The 25,565-nt window shown below is 37.7% G+C and overlaps 1 protein-coding gene across 1 annotated transcript; it reads right to left on the reverse strand.

The window, feature by feature from the left end:
• Positions 1-8,360: 8,360 nt before the first annotated feature.
• On the reverse strand, positions 8,361-25,544 carry LOC125646294 (bystin-like). The gene is made up of 10 exons (XM_048872525.1): positions 25,395-25,544; positions 24,100-24,191; positions 20,463-20,586; positions 19,436-19,568; positions 16,396-16,538; positions 16,213-16,310; positions 15,429-15,507; positions 15,172-15,237; positions 10,138-10,346; positions 8,361-8,736 (listed from the first exon to the last, which is right to left on the reverse strand). Exons 1-10 carry the CDS (start codon positions 25,542-25,544, stop codon positions 8,502-8,504), a joined length of 1,329 nt encoding a protein of 442 aa, XP_048728482.1. The 3' UTR covers positions 8,361-8,501.
• Positions 25,545-25,565: the final 21 nt, after the last annotated feature.

Genomic DNA, 25,565 nt, shown 5'->3' on the forward strand with positions numbered 1-25,565 from the left:
GTATACTACAGTCCTGTAGAGGATCAATGGAATGGAAAATAATTGTATAATAACTCAAAATAAATGAAATGCAAAAAAATTAAAAATTGTCGGGCATCGGAAATGCACAAGCTGAGTTGCGCAAGGAATGGGCATAGAGGGAACCGGCAGAAAAGTTTTCAAGAATTATCAAGCAGGGAGCAAAATTTTGCGTACATAAATTTCAGCCGACTTAAATCCTTTGTGACCTTGACCTTTAACCCTTGACCAAAGTCAATAGGCTTCTTTGTCTCATCAAGGGCGATAATCCATCTAAGTTTAATTGAGATCCTATAATTTGTTAAAACATTATAGTGCCGAAAACAAACTTTTCTCCAAATTTCAGTCTATTTATAGCCAGTGACCTTGACCTTTGACCTAGTGACCCCAGAATCGATAGGCTTCCTCATCTTACTGAGGATGACAATCCATCTAAGTTTGAATGAGATCATATAATTTGCTCAAGAGCTATGGTGCGGAAATGAAATGTTGATGCGTGCCCGCCTGCCCGCCCAAAGGCACTTCATCAGATCATAAGCCGAGTTCGACTTCATCGCAACTCCGCTAAAAATGAAACACTAGTCAAATAATGTTTTTTATTGCCAAGGTATTTGGGATATTATACTGTGGCTCAAACAGGGGGTGAATGAACCTGACAGTATGGAAAGCATATAGTGGAATCAGACTTGTGATGCTGGAAATCTATAGTGATTAATAAACTATACATGTACAAGATCCATAACTATTTTTTTTTTAAGTTTGTGAGGGAGAATCCTCATGTCTCTTTCATCAGTAGACAAATAAACAATGTGTTTTGACCAGAGCAATTTCCAATCCTTTTTGCAGCATAAATTCAACATTGTGGCAACTGGGTTAAACTTTGATAGTGAAGTAATACATGGCAGCACCTTATCCCATGCTCTTAAAATTTCTGTTTGACACACACTCATGACATCCACTCAAACATTAGAGAGTGCAGCAAAATCCCATTGTAATAGGGGATTCAAAATGGATAACTGGTACAAAATATGGTACATACTATTAAAAAAGGATAATGAATTTGACATATTGATGTCTTGGAAAAGGAAATTCTGACATCGGGGCTCTAAGCGTTTTCAAACATTGTCATTTGATAAAAGTGTTCTACATTTTTAAAAATAGAGATTAATATGTCTTTACATACATAGGTGAGAAAGTTTCCATTATTCCTAGTCGAGACATACCATGTATGTGCAAAAAATTCATAAACAAATATCACACTACTCACGTAGAAAATGTGGACCTTACCGTCATCAAGCGCAGCGAAACACGCCATTTCGAGATTATAGTCGACGAAAGCTCGGTAACAGTAATGAATAAGGTACACTCATTTTGTATCTATTTTGTGACTTTCTTTATTAAAAGGAACAGTTCTCTAATGTGTAACGTGCAATTACTACGTAATTCAATAACTTAAACATGAAGCAGTTTCACTTTGCCACCGGATATAAGAAATTTTATTTCGTATTCCGATCCCAATCGAAAGTTGTTGACTGGGAATGACGTGTTTTAATTCAATCTACATGTAACATCAAGCATCTTTTATATCACATTAAAAAAAAATCCCAAATATATACACATACACAATGTTGTAGAGTTATTTCTTGTAAATTTTCTGAGGTTTCGCACCATATTCGATATTTCGCGCCACGGTGTCAATAGGGCTTGTGTGCAGTTGTCGTTCGTTTCCCTATCAATGTTTATAGGTGACGCTGCGCTACAAACGACAATTTTCAACCTTATCTTTTATTTTTCTATGTCTATCAGTATCAATTTGATCGAAATCTTGTATTCAAATTGATTTGAATACAATATCATTGCATTTATTTACATGTCAATTATCAAAATTAGATTAATTCAGAAAAGTTACATGGATTATTTAATGGCGGATGTTTATAAAAGTTTATGTTGATTTACCTAGGAGTAAATCAGCTGACACAGAACCCCCACTGACGACCACTATACAAATCAATACAAATTACTGCGCAGAAAAGTGCGTGATGACCCAGGGAGATTGAACATAGTTCAACTCCCAATAACAATGAACAAATTTTAGTTTTTGTAATACTGCTAACAAATGTATCCGTTACAACATTTCATAATCCATTAATGTTAACGTCGAATAACGTCAATTTCTGCACACTTGAAAGACATTGGTATTCGAATTTGAATTAACAAAGTTAATAACGCGTGTGACCACCATTTGCATTCACGCATGCTTGACAACGGTGCCTCATTGATGCCACTAAAGTGTTCAGAAATGATTGACGGATGTTGTTCCAGGTTCCAGTTGTTGGTTAAAGCCTGGTCTAAATCAGCCAAAGTCACTGGCTGATTTGGTAAACGGCGTAGACGTCGTTCCATTTCATCCCAGACGTGCTCGATCGGCGATAAATGGGGGGGGGGGGGGGGGGGGGGGCAGCTGGCCAAGGCAAGACATCGACATTCTGTTGAACAAAAATGTCCCTGACTACACATGCAACATGTGGCCTTGAGTTGTCTTGTTGCAGAGTGATGTGATTTTGCTGTCTGTGTATGAAGGGTATCACATGGCGCTGAATAATTTCGTCTCGATAGCGAACGTCGGTGAGATTTCCATTGACAATTTGTAGAGGGGTCCTTCCACGTGCTGTTATTCCACCCCACACCATAACGCTACCTCCACCAAATTGTCGAAGTTTCACAACACAAGCGTCCTGGTACCCTCCCCAACGCGACGATACACTTTACAACGCAATCTTGATTCATCAGTGAACAGAATATTGGCCCAGTCCTGTATTCTGAATCGCAGATGTCGTCTGCACCACGCTAGTCTAGCGATACGATGACGTTGGAGAAGTATTGGGCGCACCGCTGGACGTCTTGGTCTGATGTTGTGCTCGCGCAGACGATTACGCACATTTCTTGGACTGATTAGTCGAAGTCCAGGAATGCTACGAGCAGTCAAAATTGCTGTCTGGAAACGATTTCTCAGGTGCACAAGTCTAATGGGGTTGTCCTGTCGACGCGAAGTCACACGAGGACGCCCAGAACGTGGTCGATCCCGAGTGTTACCAGATTGTTGGAAACGTCTCCATAATGACTGGATGGTGTTCCGATGAACTCCAAAGTGTCTTGCTACGATATGTTGTGCCATTCCATCTTGAAGCATCCCAACAGCACGATTACGATGGTTTTCGCTGAGTCTTGGCATGACAGAAGGGTAACTTTTGTCAAAATTAAAGTGCTTTCCTGAACGAGTAGTGTCCAAACAAACCTTTTACACTTCTTACTCCAAACAGTATTGGCTAGTAAAACTAGTGCGTACGGACACTTAAATAAACAACATGTGTTCACGAACCATGAAAAAGTCCGTGCATCTGAGTCGGGTACTATCCGATATTGTTAAAACACATCACCTTTATCGATTGTTTAGATTTTGTAAATATAAACAATAAATATAGAAAAATTACACTAAATTTTATAATGCACAGTTTCTTTTTCCCGCTAGTATATATACTAAATTGGTAGTTCTACGTGCGATAGAAACAGAGAATATTGACACAGATTTTGGCGATCGGAATTTTTTTGACCGAATAAAGAAGTATATACAATGTATCATGTGTGGGATTTAATGATGTCATCAGTTGTACACCAATAAAGATATCCTCCTGTGTGGGATTTAATGATGTCATCAGTTGTACACCAATAAAGATATCTTCCTGTGTGGGATTTAATGATGTCATCACTTGTACACTAATAAAGATATCCTCCTGTGTGGGATTTAATGATGTCAGCAGTTGTACACCAATAAAGATATCCTCCTGTGTGGGATTTAATGATGTCATCAGTTGTACACTAATAACGATATCCTAGGCCTCCTGTGTGGGATTTGATGATGTCATTAGTTGTACACTAATAAAGATATCCTCCTGTGTGGGATTTGTTAATCTTATTACAATAAAAAAAAATGTCAGCAAAATATAACTGGAAAGCAATATAGTTCATCTTTTTATTCTAACCAATAACATCAACATTTCAAGCTCGTCATGGGGAATATTTCTCGCGGCGAACATGTCCATAAAGTTCTGTCTCTCGTTTTTGTTTACGATTACGAGGGGTGTTAAAAATGATGGCACTTGCATTGCTTCTCCTACACTACAATTATTTACCTTGCTCTGCCCTTCAGAATACACTCCGTCTACCTGTATTAGCCGGTCAATCCACTGTTGGAAGCACAGTGTATGCTCTTCACTGGGGACACTATTCAGATACCGACAAACAGCAGATCCCAGGACATTTCTCAAATAATATCTCTTTCCAGATAGATAATATTTGAGTTTCGGAAACAGAAAATAGTCGCAGCAGACCAAATCTGGTGAATACTGAGGATGTGGGAGGACTGTGACCTTCTCCGGCTCCAAGCATTCGGTCACAATGCGTGCCTTGTGAGTGGCTGCATCATCATGAAAAAGTCGGACGTACCAGCCCCCCCCCCCTTTTTTTTAAAGCAGTTCTAATTTTTCAGAATAACGTTTTTATATTACTTTCCTGTAACCGTTCTTCGGTTCACATTGCACGATTTCGGCGAGAAAATGCGCAGGTGAAATTATTTTTAGAACACTTCTAGTAATGCAACCGTTCACAAGACACAAATCGTGACCGACTTTTTGGAGTTTGACCGGTTACACACGCCGTGAGTCCTATCCCTTGATCAGGTACAGAGAGTAATCCGTAGTCACAAATGGTATGTTGATTGATTGATGTTTTCCGCCTCACACAACACTTTTTCAGTTATATGGTGGTGCCGTTTTTCATTGGTGGAAGAGAGAACCCAGATACTATGTACCTGGAAAGAGACCACCGACCTTTCGAAAGTAAACTGGGACACTTTCTCACTTACCGGCGCAAACGGGATTCGAACCCGCGCCGACCACAGGTGAGAGCTAGGCCGTGTGATTTTGAGTGCGATGCTCTAACCACTCGGTCCCTCAAATGGCATGTAAAGAGCGGCCTAACAATTGTTATGGAATACGTCAGACAGCATTTACCTAATGACAGGTTGTACATGTACTTGCAAATTAGATCATTATAACGACCATTGATAGAATTTTCGAAATGTTGAATATAAATGAGATTATATAAACCCTTGTAACATCAATTTATTCGTCAGTAGCCTGTCTCGATTTAATACGCAGAACATGCTCTAGCGTATGGTATCAGTTGTGAGACATAAACACCATATGTGGATGGATTATTATTACATATACATGTATATGTATGAGATTAATTGTTTGTTTTATATCCCGTCAAGAATTTTTCACTTACATTGAGACGTCGCCAGCTGTAGGTTAAGAAGCACAACTTTAGACCAATGCCTAGTGCTCAGAGCCAAGCGTTGAGGGTTCTTTAACATGCCAACACCTCCTCGAACACACAACCACCCAGTTATGAAGCGAATGATCTACCACCAAGCTACCGTGACCGGTCATAAATATGGGAAGTTCACGATGGAGAAGCTGAAGTAATACCGTTTGACGTCGTAAAGCTGAATTGTTGATTTATATGCAGTTAACAACTATGTTCAATAAAATATCCAAGTATGAAGCAGATGTGGAAGACTATGGTGTCTGTTAGGAATATATCATATGTCTAATCAACATATGGATAAGAAATATTGTTAATAGATAAGATGTCAAAGTATCTAAATGTCGATTTGGAGGTCACGTGAAGAGAGTTTTCCTTTTCATGAAGATGCTGTAAATCCTGCCTCATAAGAACACACACACACACACAAATAGACCGGATAACGAAAAACTATGAAGATATTGTCAATGAGGAAACCCCGTATTGCGGTAGCTCAGTGGTAGAGCTGTCACCTGTTTCAGTCCGATATTGCAACTACATGTAGAAATTCAACATATTTCCAATAATTGACGGTCTGTCATGTTTCAATGATTTTATTGTTCAACTCACTATCCAATTCAACGAATAAATCTAGCCACACAACCCATGCCATGCTCGAAATGTAAACATGACGCAGTCAAAAAGAAATCCTGATATCTCAACGGCAGAAATAGATTTAATTGAGGAGGTAGAAAAAAGAAAAGTGTTATTTCCAAACAGAACTCCAGCGTTACAAATTCAGCTAAAAAAAGACAATGGGAAGAAATTACAGGAAAGGTAAATGCAGTCAATACCTCCCATGAAAGGATAGTTGATGAGCTAAAAGAAATGGAGCTGCTTAACGAGCGATACCAAAAGGAAGATAGCGTTAAACAGACGAGAACAGCGAAAAACTGGCGGTGGCCCCCTGCCCAGAGAAGTAGAAATCACTCCAATAGAGGACAAAATCCAAGCTATAATTGGAAACACGTGCGTTTCTGGGATTTCGGGTGGGGTTGATATTTTCGATAAGGAACCTTCAAGTTCCACTAAGCCCTCCGCATCTCCTTCAGACATCTTGATGTAGTTAGGGCTCATGTTTGAAAATAAAGAAGAAACGTCTCTAACTATTCTGGAAACGTTGGACTTACTGATTCCGTGGAGATCAGCAGTCACCAAATGGAAATTCCCCGTGGCATAAAACCTGAGGGCAGCCATGACTTGTAACGATGTTGGCAATGATTGGGACCTACGAGTGGGTCTTTTCAAATCGTTTTCCATCATTTGGCAAAAGTCGATGATCAAATGAAGTGGTAGTTTAAATTTTGAAACAATCTCCATGTCGTTCATATAATCTAAAGAATTGTTTCAATCTCTGAACTGCCTTTCTCGTCTAAGTTGACGACGACACAGCAAAATAAAGGCCGCCGTCATATTTAGTTTGGACTTAAGACACCTACCGGTACTTACCTGTCGTAAAGTTACGAAAGAACTTATGAAAATCCTAAGATACGACACTTTTTGTGAAACGGATAAGGAATGAACTTAGGAAAAATTTATGTCGTAAGTTAGATCTTAGTCGTAAGTTAGTTTTATGAAACTGGCCCCTGAGCGCTAAACATAGGTCTAAATTTGTGGTACTTTACCTAACGCTGGTAACGTCTAAATATGGGTGAAAAATTCTCAACGGGACATAAAACAATCAATCAATCTTAGTATCAACTTCAGAATACTAGCAGGTAGAGTGGTGTTTTGGACGACTGATCATTCCTTGTTCTATTTTTATTCAAGAGTTATCGTGTAAAGTGTGCAGCCAGTAATCCGCAGTTTATTCAGTTGATGAGTCATCAGAATCATATCTCTGAATTGATGAAAAAACACTCATAACAAGCTTTTGTTAATTCTCGTCTGCTCACCACATGACATCAATACAAACATAAAAAATAATCTAGTAACAGAGGTCTGTGGAGAAATCGGGTCGTAGTTAAAGGTTTTACTAAGTAGTCCGTACGTCTGCTCATTTCTACTGACATTTTTGCCTACTTCTGAAAAAGCCGCAACAGTGTATATTGTATGGTCTGCTTACTTCTGCTCATCCAAGTGTATTTGTGATCTGTGAATAACTTGCGTTCCGTGTATAACATGCTCTGTGCACAACTTGTGTTTGTGCATAACCATTATTTCTTTCCAACTAAGCATAAATATGCAAAGTACTTCCTTATTCATCTTGCAACACTCCTCTCATTTAGTATGCCTCCACTTCATGACAACTGCTGCGATATTCTATCTGTGAAATTTCTACACTGTCACTTAGTCTGTGAAATCTCTACACTGTCACTCAGTCTGTGAAATCTCTACAATGTCACTCTGTGAAATCTCTACACTGTCACTCAAGTCTGTGAGATATCTACACTGTCACTCACTCTGTGAGATCTCTACACTGTCACTCTGTGAGATCTCTACACTATCACTCAGTCTATGAGATCTCTAAACTGTCACTCAGTCTGTGAGATATCTACACTGTCACTCAGTCTGTGAGATCTCTACACTGTCACTCACTCTGTGAAATATCTACACTGTCACTCAGTCTGTGAAATCTCTACACTATCACTCAGTCTATGAAATCTCTACACTGTCACACAGTCTGTGAAATCTCTACACTGTCACTTAGTCTGTGAAATCTCTACAATGTCACTCAGTCTGTGAAATCTCTACACTGTCACTCAGTCTGTGAAATCTCTACACTGTCACTCACTCTGTGAAATCTCTACACTGTTACTCAGTCTGTGATGGTCTTTCTATGAAACCTCTACACTCAAATTGCATTTCTTGGTAGTGTTCTTTACCATTACTATGGATACCATAGAGACCACTCATTAGTCACCTTGTTACACAAATACCTTGCTAAGATTATACTAATACATAAAACAGACACTATATTGGTAATTTCAAAATATTTTTACAACATATTTCATAGTATGGTTCTCAATCTTTATAAAATAACAAAAGATGGAATCCCCCACCTACATAAAGTTCAACATTCCATATAAAGAACATAACCAATCACAGTATCTTTTCACTCAGTCGTCTTCCATTGAACCACTAGAACCTGGTGGCTCCCCTTCTACATCCCGACACTTGGCATGGACAAGTTCCCGCCGAATTTCTGGCGTGATCTGAATGTGAGTTTGAGCACGTAACAAATCCATTAGAGCCTCCTTTTGTTCACTAGAAATGTCCTCCTTGTACCGCTGAACAAAGGTCAGAAGCGACTGATGCCACAACACAGGAAGCTCACGCTTGTCTCTCTGGAACCTGTATATGAACAGAGGAGTCAATCTACTCATTTACAAGTACTACATCATATGAGTCCTACATTTATTGTCCATCTACTCATTTACCACATTCAAGAAAACCAGTTTTTAAAAACTTTGCTTAGCTATAAAGTTGGGGTGGTCATGTGATCAAATCCTGGCGAGCCCTCCGGGAACCACAAAAGCCCTCTCAATAGATTTCATCACATACCACCCAACTTCATAGCCCAGCGAAGTTTTTAAAACAGTCATCCATTACTCATATGCGCACTTAAGACAAAGAGGCTAATTCAGAATATATGACACTATAACCACCTGTCTAAAACATGATGACCCATGACCCATGCAGTGACCTAGAAACAAAGAGAATGAGTTCCTCAGTATCATCACGACTGAGGATTTCTAAAACCTGATGACCCATGCAGTGACCTAGAAACAAAGAGAATGAGTTCCTCAGTATCATCACGACTGAGGATTTCTAAAACCTGATGACCCATGCAGTGACCTAGAAACAAAGAGAATGAGTTCCTCAGTATCATCACGACTGAGGATTTCTAAAACCTGATGACCCATGCAGTGACCTAGAAACAAAGAGAATGAGTTCCTCAGTATCATCACGACTGAGGATTTCTAAAACCTGATGACCCATGCAGTGACCTAGAAACAAAGAGAATGAGTTCCTCAGTATCATCACGACTGAGGATTTCTAAAACCTGATGACCCATGCAGTGACCTAGAAACAAAGAGAACGAGTTCCTCAGTATCATCACGACTGAGGATTTCTAAAACCTGATGACCCATGCAGTGACCTAGAAACAAAGAGAACGAGTTCCTCAGTATCATCACGACTGAGGATTTCTAAAACCTGATGACCCATGCAGTGACCTAGAAACAAAGAGAACGAGTTCCTCAGTATCATCACGACTGAGGATTTCTAAAACCTGATGACCCATGCAGTGACCTAGAAACAAAGAGAATGAGTTCCTCAGTATCATCACGACTGAGGAGTTCTAAAACCTGATGACCCATGCAGTGACCTAGAAACAAAGAGAATGAGTTCCTCAGTATCATCACGACTGAGGATTTCTAAAACCTGATGACCCATGCAGTGACCTAGAAACAAAGAGAATGAGTTCCTCAGTATCATCACGACTGAGGATTTCTAAAACCTGATGACCCATGACCCATGCAGTGACCTAGAAACAAAGAGAATGAGTTCCTCAGTATCACTGAATACATAGCCGAGTTACTATATCACGACTGAGGATTTCTGTCATCAATCTGTGAGATTATCTACATGTAGTTGTGATTATGAAATGGCCAGTTAAAATAAAATAAAATTAAAACAGATATGTCATTAACAGTGCTTTATCCCTAACCAATGTAATTAAATGTGACTCACCCCAGGAAGTGGAACACTACAGCGTCCACCACTCGGTACGGCAAGGCGTACTTTTTGTCCAGCAGTGTCTTCAAAAAAATACTGTTTGCTCCATTGTAGTCCATTTCTGCGATTTTCAATATGGCTGCCGCTGAATGCAGCATGGGTACAGAACATTTGGTGAGAATACTGGACATAATAATGGCTTCTCTCAGTGTACAGTTACCAGCCTATAAATAGCACAGTATTACAGATAAATGACATCATAGTATCATTTTTTTGATCATAGAAAATTTGTGGGCCATACATTGAGTATACAAGATTTGTGGGCTGTACATTGAGTATACAGGATTTGTGGGCTGTACATTGATTATACAGGTTTTGTGGGCTGTACATTGAGTATACAGGATTTGTGGGCTGTACATTGAGTATACAGGATTTGTGGGCTGTACATTGAGTATACTGGATTCTTGGGCTGTATATTGAGTATACAGGGTTTGTAGGCTGTACATCGAGTATACAGGGTTTATGGACTGTACAATGAGTATACAGGGTTTGTGGGCTGTACATTGAGTATACAGGGTTTGTGGGCTGTACATTGAGTATACAGGGTTTGTGGGCTATACATTAAGTATACAGGGTTTGTGGGCCATACATTGAGTATAGAGTTTGTGGGCTATACATTGAGTATACAGGGTTTCTGGGCCATACATTGAGTATAGAGTTTGTGGGCTGTGCAATGAGTATACAGGGTTTGTGGGCTGTACATTGAGTATACAGGGTTTGTGGGCTATACATTAAGTATACAGGGTTTGTGGGCTATACATTGAGTATACAGGATTTGTGAGCTGTATATTGAGTATGCAGGGTTTGTGGGCTATACATTGAGTATACAAGGTTTATGGACTGTACAATGAGTATACAGGGTTTGTGGGTTGTACATTGAGTATACAGGATTTGTGAGCTGTATATTGAGTATGCAGGGTTTGTGGGCTATACATTGAGTATACAAGGTTTATGGACTGTATAATGAGTATACAGGGTTTGTGGGTTGTACATTGAGTATACAGGATTTGTGGGCTGTACACTGAGTATACAGGATTTGTGGGCTGTACATTATATATGCAGAGTTTGTGGGCTATACATTTAGTATACATAGTTTGTGGGCTATACATTAAGTATACAGGATTTGTGGGTCATACATTGAGTATAGAGTTTGTGGGCTGTACATTGAGTAAATAGGGTTTGTGGGCTGTACATTGAGTATACAGGGTTTATGGACTGTACAATGAGTATATAGGGTTTGTGGGCTGTACATTGAATATACAGGGTTTGTGGGCTGTACATTGAGTATAGAGGGTTTGTGGGTTGTACATTGAGTATAGAGGGTTTGTGGGCTGTACATTGAGTATACAGGGTTTATGGACTGTACATTGAGTATACAGGGTTTGTGGACTGTACATTGAGTATAGAGGGTTTGTGGGCTGTACATTGAGTCTACAGGGTTTGTGGGCTGTACATTGAGTCTATAGGGTTTGTGGGCTGTACAATGAGTCTACAGAGTTTGTGGGCTGTACATTGAGTATATAGGGTTTGTGGGCTGTACATTGAGTATACAGGGTTTATGGACTGTACAATGAGTATACAGGGTTTATGGACTGTACATTGAATATACAGGGTTTGTGGGCTGTACATTGAGTATAGAGGGTTTGTGGGTTGTACATTGAGTATAGAAGGTTTGTGGGCTGTACATTGAGTATACAGGGTTTATGGACTGTACATTGAGTATACAGGGTTTGTGGACTGTACATTGAGTATAGAGGGTTTGTGGGCTGTACATTGAGTATACAGGATTTGTGGGCTGTACATTGATTATACAGGTTTTGTGGGCTGTACATTGAGTATACAGGATTTGTGGGCTGTACATTGAGTATACAGGATTTGTGGGCTGTACATTGAGTATACTGGATTCTTGGGCTGTATATTGAGTATACAGGGTTTGTAGGCTGTACATCGAGTATACAGGGTTTATGGACTGTACAATGAGTATACAGGGTTTGTGGGCTGTACATTGAGTATACAGGGTTTGTGGGCTGTACATTGAGTATACAGGGTTTGTGGGCTATACATTAAGTATACAGGGTTTGTGGGCCATACATTGAGTATAGAGTTTGTGGGCTATACATTGAGTATACAGGGTTTCTGGGCCATACATTGAGTATAGAGTTTGTGGGCTGTGCAATGAGTATACAGGGTTTGTGGGCTGTACATTGAGTATACAGGGTTTGTGGGCTATACATTAAGTATACAGGGTTTGTGGGCTATACATTGAGTATACAGGATTTGTGAGCTGTATATTGAGTATGCAGGGTTTGTGGGCTATACATTGAGTATACAAGGTTTATGGACTGTACAATGAGTATACAGGGTTTGTGGGTTGTACATTGAGTATACAGGATTTGTGAGCTGTATATTGAGTATGCAGGGTTTGTGGGCTATACATTGAGTATACAAGGTTTATGGACTGTATAATGAGTATACAGGGTTTGTGGGTTGTACATTGAGTATACAGGATTTGTGGGCTGTACACTGAGTATACAGGATTTGTGGGCTGTACATTATATATGCAGAGTTTGTGGGCTATACATTTAGTATACATAGTTTGTGGGCTATACATTAAGTATACAGGATTTGTGGGTCATACATTGAGTATAGAGTTTGTGGGCTGTACATTGAGTAAATAGGGTTTGTGGGCTGTACATTGAGTATACAGGGTTTATGGACTGTACAATGAGTATATAGGGTTTGTGGGCTGTACATTGAATATACAGGGTTTGTGGGCTGTACATTGAGTATAGAGGGTTTGTGGGTTGTACATTGAGTATAGAGGGTTTGTGGGCTGTACATTGAGTATACAGGGTTTATGGACTGTACATTGAGTATACAGGGTTTGTGGACTGTACATTGAGTATAGAGGGTTTGTGGGCTGTACATTGAGTCTACAGGGTTTGTGGGCTGTACAATGAGTCTACAGAGTTTGTGGGCTGTACATTGAGTATATAGGGTTTGTGGGCTGTACATTGAGTATACAGGGTTTATGGACTGTACAATGAGTATACAGGGTTTATGGACTGTACATTGAATATACAGGGTTTGTGGGCTGTACATTGAGTATAGAGGGTTTGTGGGTTGTACATTGAGTATAGAAGGTTTGTGGGCTGTACATTGAGTATACAGGGTTTATGGACTGTACATTGAGTATACAGGGTTTGTGGACTGTACATTGAGTATAGAGGGTTTGTGGGCTGTACATTGAGTATACAGGGTTTGTGGGCTGTACATTGAGTCTATAGGGTTTGTGGGCTGTACAATGAGTCTACAGAGTTTGTGGGCTGTACATTGAGTATATAGGGTTTGTGGGCTGTACATTGAGTATACAGGGTTTATGGACTGTACAATGAGTATACAGGGTTTATGGACTGTACATTGAGTATAGAGGGTTTGTGGGCTGTACATTGAGTATACAGGGTTTATGGACTGTACAATGAGTCTACAGAGTTTGTGAGCTGTACATTGAGTATACAGGGTTTGTGAGCTGTACATTGAGTATACAGGGTTTATGGACTGTACAATGAGTATATAGGGTTTGTGGGCCATACATTGAGTATAGAGGGTTTGTGGGCTGTACATTGAGTATACAGGATTTGTGGGCTGTACATTGAGTATACAGGGTTTATGGACTGTACATTGAGTATAGAGGGTTTGTGGGCTGTACATTGAGTATACAGGGTTTATGGACTGTACAATGAGTCTACAGAGTTTGTGAGCTGTACATTGAGTATACAGGGTTTGTGGGCTGTACATTGAGTATACAGGGTTTATGGACTGTACATTGAGTATACAGGGTTTGTGGGCTGTACATTGAGTATACAGGGGTTGTAGGTTGTATATTGAGTATACAGGGTTTTTTTTTTTTTTTTAGGTTCACACAACATTTATTCACATTATGACAGTCAGGGTTTTAACATCATGCCCTTACAAACCCACCTGACTAGGGGGTACAGGGTATTTTATCTACCATTTACTCACACATCCACTCTAATAGGCATTCATTCAAAGATAGGAAAAAAGGAAGAGAATTAGAAAGGAATGAAATTACTCTGGCTTATCATATGTACACTATACAAAATAATAAAATCTAATAGGTTGTCACAAACTAAAGGTTTTAAATGTATAACAAATGTACTGTTATGTACTGTTATGACATTGATAATAACTTCCGATGATATACATAGGCTAATTGATATATACAATTACATATTATATATTCTGGATGATTTAAAATCTATAAATCTTTTAATTTATGAAATGTATTCCATTTCTTCTCAAAAACATCTACATAATCATTTTTACATGCTAACTGCCTTTCTACTTTGTACACATTTGTCCAAGTGGTAATAAAGTTATTTAACAAAGGCGGATTACCTCTACATTTGCAACAATACAGAAAGTACTTTAAATAATAATTAATCAAATTGATCATTTCATTGTATACAGGGTTTGTAGGCTGTACATCGAGTATACAGGGTTTATGGACTGTACAATGAGTATACAGGGTTTGTGGGCTGTACATTGAGTATACAGGATTTGTGGGCTATACATTGAGTATACAGGGTTTGTAGGCTGTATATTGAGTATACAGGGTTTGTGGGCTGTACATTAAGTCTACAGGGTTTGTGGGCTGTACATTACCTATACAGAGTTTGTGAGCCATACATTGAGTATACAGGGTTTATGGACAGTACAATGAGTATACAGGGTTTGTGGGCCGTACATTGAGTATATAGGGTTTGTGGGCCATACATTGAGTATACAGAGTTTGTGGGTTGTACATTGAGTATACAGGATTTGTGGGCTGTACAATGAGTATACAGGGTTTATGGGCTGTACATTAAGTATATAGGGTTTGTGGGCTGTACATTGAGTATACAGGGTTTGTGGGCCATGTATGTACTAAGTATACAGGGTTAAAAGGTCAGACAAGATCTGTTGTACCTCACACATTGGAAGCAGAATGCCTTTGAAGAATGCTGCCGGTTTAAAAAGGGATTTCCTAACTGCCTGAAATTGAAGAAAATAAAACATGGTCATACTACATTTCATACATCTACCAGTATTTGAGGTATTATTTCAAAGCACTAGCCCATGAACAATTTTCTTCGTGGGCCAGTGGTTTATCCTAATGAACATCCTATGTCTGTAGGCAGAATTACCTCATTTCAGTGAGCTCCATATAAATAAGCACAACTTACCATGTAGAGATGAAAATTCAGCCTCTTGTACTCAGCAATGTCATCTCTGATTCGTGGTAATAAAACTAAGTTAAAGAACCTAAAAATAAAACAAGTTTTAGAAATTACCTGCAAAGTACATGTAGCTTATGATTGTTTTGAAGATTTTTTGCCCATTTTCATTGCCATGAAAAATTCTGACCCCATATCGTAGCCCCAAAAATAGCCCAATGGGTCACGATGTAACCAAACTTGAATTCACACAACATGGGGATGACCAAGGGGCCATTTAAATGCCTATATATATTTCACAATTCTACACATCAAGTTATTTCCCCTTGAATACAGGTTGGGGGGGGGGGGGGGGGGGGGGGGGGGGGGGGGGGGGGGGGGTTACGGGGTTACACAGTATTTGTGGTCCTTGATTCATGACATCAATACTAGGAATACTCTGAAATTTCACTACAATGTATGTATTTAATTTTATATTAATGTCAAATAAGGCATTTCTAATTAAAATTATGTGTAATGACTGAAATATAAAATGATTTTATTTATGTGTTTGTTCCTTGTGTGTAAGCAAGTCCATGATGTAACAAAGTAAGTAATTACAAACTCAGGAAAATAAAAAAAACACCTTTAGTTAGTAAAAAGCATGACAAGACACTTTTTGTAGATACTATTTACATGAAGCTTAGTGCTGCACCAACAAACATGACCTCAACTTTTATTGCAAGGGTAGTAACTATTAAGGTGTAAAAAAAAATCTGCTACACATCCCCCACGTCTATACTAACCCACATACCTCTGAGCCATTTTAGCGTTGAGATTTGAAGCAAAAATCCTGGTAGCCTGATACACTGCGGCCGCTGACCATGAATCGGGTTCTGTTAGATATAAAATCTGAAATGGAAAGTAACTATTGGTTGATTGACTTACATGGAATGTTTCTGTAAACTTCACTTGAATAAAACAGCTCTGAAGTCACCTGTTCCCAGTTCCTCAGGTTGGGGATCATTTTGAAGGCCTTGGGCAGCTTCCCACTGCGGTATCTCTGCAGGATAGGTCTCACACTTTTATACATGCTTACAACCCGATCATCCAACTGCTGCATCTGTACACTGGCATTGTCTGGTAAAATAAATCTGTACACTGTCATTGTCTGGTAAAATAAATCTGTACACTGGCATTATCTGGTAAAATAAATCTGTACACTGTCACTGTCTAGTAAAATAAATCTGTACACTGTCATTGTCTGGTAAAATAAATCTGTACACTGGCATTATCTGGTAAAATAAATCTGTACACTGTCATTGTCTGGTAAAATAAATCTGTACACTGGCATTATCTGGTAAAATAAATCTGTACACTGGCATTATCTGGTAAAATAAATCTGTACACTGTCATTGTCTGGTAAAATAAATCTGTACACTGGCATTATCTGGTAAAATAAATCTGTACACTGTCATTGTCTAGTAAAATAAATCTGTACACTGTCATTGTCTGGTAAAATAAATCTGTACACTGGCATTATCTGGTAAAATAAATCTGTACACTGTCATTGTCTGGTAAAATAAATCTGTACACTGTCATTGTCTGGTAAAATAAATCTGTACACTGTCATTGTCTGGTGAAATAATTAATTTGTAGACTCATTAATCTGTACACTGGCATTGTCTGATAAAATAAATCTGTACACTGTCATTGTCTGGTAAAATAAATCTGTACACTGGCATTGTCTGGTAAAATAAATCTGTACACTGTCATTGTCTGGTAAAATAAATCTGTACACTGGCATTATCCAGTAAAATAAATCTATACACTATCATTGTCTGGTAAAATAAATCTGTACACTGGCATTGTCTGGTAAAATAAATCTGTAGCCTGGCAGTGTCTATTGAAATATATCTGCAGTGCCTGGTAAAATGAATCTGTAGACTAGTGTCATTATCCGGTACAATAAATCTGTAGCCTGGCAGTATGTTTTGAAATATATTTGTAGTGCCTGGTAAAATGAATCTGTAGCCTGGCAGTGCCTATTGAAATATATCTGCAGTGCCTGGTAAAATGAATCTGTAGCCTGGCAGTGCCTATTGAAATATATCTGCAGTGCCTGGTAAAATGAATCTGTAGCCTGGCAGTGTCTATTGAAATATATCTGCAGTACCTAGTAAAATGAATCTGTAGCCTGGCAGTGTCTACTGAAATATATCTGTAGTGCCTAGTAAAATGAATCTGTAGCCTGGCAGTGTCTATTGAAATATATCTGCAGTGCCTAGTAAAATGAATCTGTAGCCTGGCAGTGCCTATTGAAATATATCTGCAGTGCCTAGTAAAATGAATCTGTAGTCTGGCAGTGCCTATTGAAATATATCTGCAGTGCCTAGTAAAATGAATCTGTACACCCAAAGTCTCTAACTGGTGAAACTTTTACTGCATAAATCTTCACCACACAATTAAATTGTCAGCACAAAGACCACAATCAATCTTCACCACACAATTAAATTGTCAGCACAAAGACCACAATCAATCTTCACCACACAATTAAATTGTCAGCACAAAGACCACAATCAATCTTCACCACACAATTAAATTGTCAGCACAAAGACCACAATCAATCTTCACCACACAATTAAATTGTCAGCACAAAGACCACAATCAATCTTCACCACACAATTAAATTGTCAGCACAAAGACCACAATCAATCTTCACCACACAATTAAATTGTCAGCACAAAGACCACAATCAATCTTCACCACACAATTAAATTGTCAGCACAAAGACCACAATCAATCTTCACCACACAATTAAATTGTCAGCACAAAGTCCACAATAATCTTTACCCAATAATTAAATTGTCTGCACAAAGTCCCCAATCAATCTTTACCAAATAATTAAATTGTCAGCACAAAGTCCACAATAATCTTTACCCATTAATTAAATTGTCAGCGCAAAGCCCTACAATCAATCTTCACCTCACAATTAAATCATCTGCACAGAGCCCCACAATTCCTCTTCACCTCATCATCAAGTCATCAGTACAAAGCCCCACAATTCCTCTGAACCTCACAATTAAATCATCTGCACAAAGCCAAGTTATTTACAAATGGAGGTCCCATGTTACAGGAGGTGTTGGCATGTTAAAGAATCCTCACCACTGTCACTCTAAACACCAAGTATTGGTCTAAATTTACAGTAATTCATCTACAGTTAGTGACTTAAGTAGCCAAGCTGCTTTTGTTTGGCCATGACGGTGACAGGTGCAAAATATATACTTATCTATAAATTGTTGAATAAGCATCAGGGTTAAACAACAACAGGTAGATTGTACATAGATGTATAACTCTAACCCTGGTAGACTGTACAAATTTAATTCCCAAACAAATATTGATTGCAAAGAAATAAGCTTCCTTATCAATTTGCAACTACAGAATATAACAAAAACCAAGGATAAATAAAAATTTATTTACTTCAGATCTATTCATTTGCTGCCCATAAGCATTACTCATCAACATTTCCCTGTTGCCTTTGTTAATGAATTATAATACTGATCAACTTCACAATATCAGGTGATGAGGTTGTTGGGGAATATTTTTGACTTACATACATGTACATGGTGAACAAATAACGAAGAATAAATTACTGATGGTGTCTCCCAAACATTTGAATTTACTGCTGAATGCATCCTGATACTAGTTAAGGGGGTAAACTAGCATAATTAAACCTCCGATGATATTTACACAAGTATCATGAGAGCTGCGACAGTGAAAATAGTTACCAACGACCTAATATGATCTGAGCACACCCAGACTTTCACGGTTAAAACTTCTAGCAAAAAAAAAAAACTGCACACCATACACGATACTTTAATTAAGGTGAGAGGGGAATTTTTTCTGCTTGATAAATACTGATTATTGGTTATCAATAATTTATTAATCAATCTCCGTTCTATCGATCATTACCTGAGACTTGACTCCTGATTATTGGTTATTGATAATTAATCAATCTTTGTTCTGTCAATCATTACCTGAGACTTGACTCCTGATTTCTGTCTGTTTCTCTGTGATTTTTTCCATGATGATGTCTGCCAGTGTCCGCCGGACAGGGGGGTCTTTACACATGAACATCTGCAAGGCTTTCTCATCCTCTTCATTCACTTCCTGTTGAAGAACAAAATACAGCTACATTAAAATCAGTCTTTTTGGGAAATAAATATATTCATTTGTCAAAATTAGACAGAATGTCGATGCACAATGTACGGAGCATGAAAAACAGATAACGAGGAAGACGAGGTCCAAATTTACAGTGAAACTGAGTTAGATTAAAGAGGTGTCGGATTACACAGGTGTCAGATTATAGAGGTGTCAGATTACACAGGTGTCAGATTATAGAGGTGTCAGATTAAAGGGGTGTCAGATTACACAGGTGTCAAATTATAGAGGTGTCAGATTACACTGGTGTCAGAGTACACAGGTGTCAGATTATAGAGTTGTCAGAGTACACAGGTGTCAGATTACAGAGGTGTCAGAGTACACAGGTGTCAGATTATATATATGTCAGGTTACACAGGTGTCAGATTACAGAGGTGTCAGATTAGACAGGTGTTAGATTATAGAGGTGTCAAATTAGACATGTGTCAGATTAGACAGATGTCAGATTATAGAGGTGTAAGATTATAGAGGTGTCAGATTACACAGGTGTAAGATTATAGAGATGTCAGATACACAGGTGTCAGATTCGACAGATGTCAGATTAAAAGGTGTCAGATTAGACAGATGTCAGATTACAGAGGTATCAGATTAGACAGATGTCAGATTACAGAGGTGTCAGATTACACATGTATAACTGTACTTGTAAACCTTCATTAATTACTAGCTTGAAGTTTCATCTTGCTTTAAAAGGAGCTTCAGAGCAAGTCTTTCATTTCACTTGACCTGACTTCCTGAAGTTTCAGAAATCCTGAATGTTTCTAACTTACTTCACTCCGAAAAATGAAATTTTTGACTTATATAAGTTCGAAAATTCCCTGTCTGGAATGAATATATTTGACTTACTATAGTCTCGTAAAATTCCTCTTGCTCGAGGTCCTCTTCCTCAGAGGAATCTGAATCGTCTCTACGCTTTCCACTTCCCAGGGTCGTTCTAGGAGCTGTTGGTCTTGTGCTGTGTTTATCAGTTCTACAAAATCCAAGAAAAATCAATCGTTAATATGATTGAAATTCTGTGACATAAAAACTGACAATCAGCTATGAAATCAATCCCTACTAATAAATACTTATGTCAATTTATACATGTAAGCACTCCATCTCAACGTTTTCCATTTAAAGGGGCATGGTCACAATTTTTGATCAACAGAAATTGACAGTGTTTTATTAAATAAACAACCTTTATGATACTTTACAAACAAGGGAATTAAAGAAATATTCTTACACAGGATACACTTTATATCTACAGAAAACCTGACTCCCAAAATCATGTTTGTATACTACACATGCATTTCATAGGATTTCATAGGGTTCTAAACAAACACTTATCATTAGCCAGGAAACCATGTGCGCAAGTAAAAACACCAAGATTTCTAAAACGTACTGTATGCCAAAATCATTCAACATTTCGACTTTGGTTAATGAATCAATTTAGGAAGCAAGCACAAACAAGATGTGTTTGTGAAACACAAATGCCCCCGATAATGGTCAATTCCAAAGATGGCCAAGGTCAAAAGGACAAATATCTTGGTACCAGTAGAAAGATCTTGTCACAAGAAAAGCTCATGTGCAAGATGAAAGCTCTAATATTTATCATTTAGAAAGGTCTTGTCACAAGGAATACTAATGTGAAATATCAAAGCTCTAACACCCACTGTTCAAAAGTCATTAGCAAGGTTTTAGTTTTCAAAAAGGTCAAACTCTAAGGTCAAGGTTACAGGGTCAAATATGTTGGTACCCAAGAAAAGCTCTTGTCACAAAGAATACTCATGTGAAATATCAAAGCTCTATCACTTACTGTTCACAAGATATTGGCAAGGTTAAAGTTTTCAAAAAGTAGGTCAAAGTCCAAGGTCAAGTTATCAAAAATGTTGGTACCCACGAAAAGCTCTTGTCACAAGGAATACTCATATGAAATATCAAAGCTCTAGCACTTACTGTTCACAAGTTATTGGCAAGGTTAAAGTTTTCAAAAAGTAGGTTAAACATCAAGGTCAAGGTCACAAGGTCAAAAATGTTGGTACCAGTCTGCGAAATTAGCAGTAGTCCGAACGCCCGCGGCCAGTGATTTTCCTGTCGGACTTGTAAAATCCGCTTGGCAACAAGTCCGACTGGCTTGTAAAAAAAAAATTATCCGTCGGAGTTTTAATTTGACAATCGGAAGTAAATAAATATTACGTGCATGCTCAAGTCACAGAATTAGAATAACTCTCCCCAAACAAAGTCATTCATCCCATTAATTACACATCTTCACTCGGTCTGTTCCGGATTTGTCTAGAAAATTATTCAGATTTCGCATGCATATAATTTACTTTCATTATTCAATGTCAGTCTTAAACTTTTTTTGTACATTTTTTTTTCCGGGCAAGTGAATTTGAGTTCGGGCATGTGGATTTCCTGAAAATGGTTGCCCAAATGGCTTGTGGTTTGCAAATCTTAATATCATTGACTGTGGTAACCATGGAAAGATCTTGGCACAAGAGTACTCACATGAGTATTCCACTCATGTGAAATATCAAAGTTCTAGCACTTACTGTTCAAAAGTTATTAGCAAGGTTAAAGTTTCAGACAGATTGACAGAATTACACAATATGCCCCCCGATCTTCGATCTCGAGAGCATAACAAAAGAACTAAAAAAGTAACTGAAGTCGTCAACTTTGGCGTCACGTTGATAGCTGATCGAGTCATGCAACAAACATATAATATACAAGGCTTGTGCCTTGTTTTGAAAATGAAGAGTTTTTAAAATGTTTTAAATACATCTTTGCGACAGGTTTTAAAATTGAGGTTTGTTGCTATGTTTCGCACGTATCAAATATCATCATATCAATGATTAGTTATCTATGTAATTTTCTCCCCAAAGTGTGTTAATGCCCCTGTAACAGAAATAAGTGTTCCTTATTTATCCCATTTCATAACATCTTAATGACTGATTTCATAGGAGCTACTTCCAAAGTAATTTCAAGTTTACTATTTACTTTGTCTCAATACACTTTTTGTTCAAGATTAATCAATTTCAGATTTTGTGGGTATCCTCCACCTTTTATCAAAGTGACTATGGATGGGACGATACACATCCCTAATGATATGATACATATCTCGATAAATCAATACGATATATATTATATCTCAATATTATGATAAATCATAAATTTTAACAAAATGAGTATATATATATATGTGTGTGTGTCTTTTATACAAAATAAAATAAACCACCGGTTCAACCTATCACTTCCATGACCATTCACCGATACTATAAAGATATGACCAGCTAATAATTTGATCTTTGCATGTAAAAACGAACATTATACGTACTAATAAAAACACAGTACGTATGTCACAGGTCAAGTACATGACTGGAGATAGGTGAATAAAATGTGATTAATATATCATTTCATATCGGTTGTTGTTTTAATGACTCCAGAAATCTCACTGAGTAAATATTCACATTATGGTAGAAGAAATAAATGGTATAATTGTGATTTATTTAATATTTAATTGTCCTCCACTACCAAACATAAGAAATTTAATCCAATATATCATGTTTTTAGTTCTAGGATATTCGCTTGTTGCTTGATAATACTGAAAATCATCTTCAAATTTTTACATCAAAAATGAATCCTCTTTAGTCATCACTAATTTATATACAAGAGTTGCCTAAGTGATGTATATATAATTTTTGTGTAACTTCTTTTTCTGAGGAGTTCCAAAACTTCGTAGTTCAGATATCCTGTAAATTGTACTACATCTTGAATAGTCATCCGTTCATCTTCCAAATCCAAATTTTTTAATAGGTTGTTCATGTATCATTTTGTACCAATATATCGTAAAGCATATCTTAATGGGAAATATCAGTATGTATCGTATTGTTAAACAGAGATTACAGTAATATTTCTCAGCACCTGTTTCCGAATTACGGGAAATATCAGTATGTATCGTATTGTCAGAGATTACAGTAATATTTCTCAGCACCTGTTTCCGAATTAAGGGAAATATCGGTATGTATCATATTGTCAAACAGAGATTACAGTAATATTTCTCAGCACCTGTTTCCGAATTACGGGAAATATCGGTATGTATTGCTGTTTTGTCTAACAGAGACTACAATTACATTTCTCAGCACCCTGTTTCCGAATTAACGGCCAGTGTTCGAAATTAACCGTAGACCGATAGACCAATTCTATGTCAAATGACACTGGTTTATGCCAATTGTAATTGAGATAGACCAAATGTCCTGTGTGGTCCAAAAAACTTTCGCATAGACTGACATTAGAAGTAAAGGAAAATGTTATAAATTTGTGTTATTTTTTTTCAATGTTGCGGCCTATGCCAATTCGATGAGGTCTATGTCATCTTGTTTTGGCATAGAACTATGGTTTATACCAAGTTTTAAACCAATTTTGAACACTGTTAATGGCTAAACGGGAAATATCGGTATGTATGGTTGTATTGTCATACAGAGATTACAATAAAATTTCTCATCACCTCTGTTTCCGAATTCCATGTTCTTCCTGAAGCTCTTCTTGTTGAAGTCTGGCTTGTTCTAGAATTCTTTTGGACAGCTTGTCATCAACATACTACAGAAGAAAGCAAGTGTTGTCTACTCATTCTAAACACACAGAGTCATAATTGTGTATTGAATTATGGTTCAAATTCCTCGAGCAGAAAGTTCGGAACCTACTGATTCCAGATTAAAACTTTAAAACTGGAAAACTATTGAAACAAAAAATGCTTTAGAAACATAATAACAGGTGTCAATCAAAGATTAAAAGGAAAATGCACTTCTTTTACCAGTTCCAAATACTGATGTGGTTGGTCTGCTGACAACACAATTGTCATTTAGAATTGAAACTGTATGATATAAATATTTCTAAGTGTGTGGATTTTAATGCAAGTTATCAACAGGTAACATTGATTTATTTTGAGAAAAAATGTATTGTGCCAGCAAAACTCAGTCACTGTTTTACCAGTTTTGAATAGCGCGCTGAGTTCTGCATATGTTATCAGTTACATGTACCACACATATTGCCCCCAGTACAAAAATATCCTGCAACCTACTGTTCTTTGTCCAGGGTAAGATGCTTAGATATATATATATATATTTCCGATAGTTTAGGACGTCTTCAAATAGACTGATTAAATATTACAGTTTTCTTTTTATTGCTTTTATTTTTATGCTTAAATGCTTTGTACAAAGTAATTGTCAATCAGTAAGTTCTGTATTTCCTATCATTGTACAAACTGTCATGAAATAGTATATCGGAACTCTTCCATGTTGAGAAGGTAAATATGAAATGATGGCCGTCTGCAATGGCTTCAAAAATAGCCAACTTTATTTTCTGTGGGATTTACACCATGTAAAGGTAAGAAATGCATGTTTCATTGTGATAGGGAGTTAATAGGATACATGTATAAGGCGAAAAGTTGAAGCGGACAAGAAATTCAGTTAAGCGGCCGAAGTTAAGGCAAGATTTCCCGAATCACTTTTTGTGTGACACTGGTCTGAGATTCGGAAGAGGCGTCAGTCCAAACGTCCAGCCTCGACGAATCTCGTTGAGATTAGGCTATCGTAACACACACTACACACAATCATATAAAAGGCATAATAAAAAAAAGTTTCACAAATACTTTAACATGTTTAATCAATACGCAGTGCCTTAACATTTTTTAAAATGACATGAATTTTATAAGACTTTAATATTTTGTTTGTTTCTTGCATATATAAGAAAGTAATCTCCGTTTCAAATCATGTTTGAGGAAATTCGAACGTAATTAGTTACCTCGTCATCTTTATCCTTCCGATTTCTGACTTTCACTCGACTGGTGGATTTTATTGATTTGTCGTCTATTATTTGATCTGCTAAAGGAACATATTTTTCTCCACCCTCGGCAGTATTCTTAGACACCTTTGTTTTCTTCGCCTTGCCCATGTTGTGGTTTTCTCTTCACGT

This window comes from Ostrea edulis, chromosome 6, assembly GCF_947568905.1.
Source record: "Ostrea edulis chromosome 6, xbOstEdul1.1, whole genome shotgun sequence".
In the NCBI taxonomy this organism is placed as follows: Eukaryota; Metazoa; Mollusca; class Bivalvia; order Ostreida; family Ostreidae; genus Ostrea; species Ostrea edulis.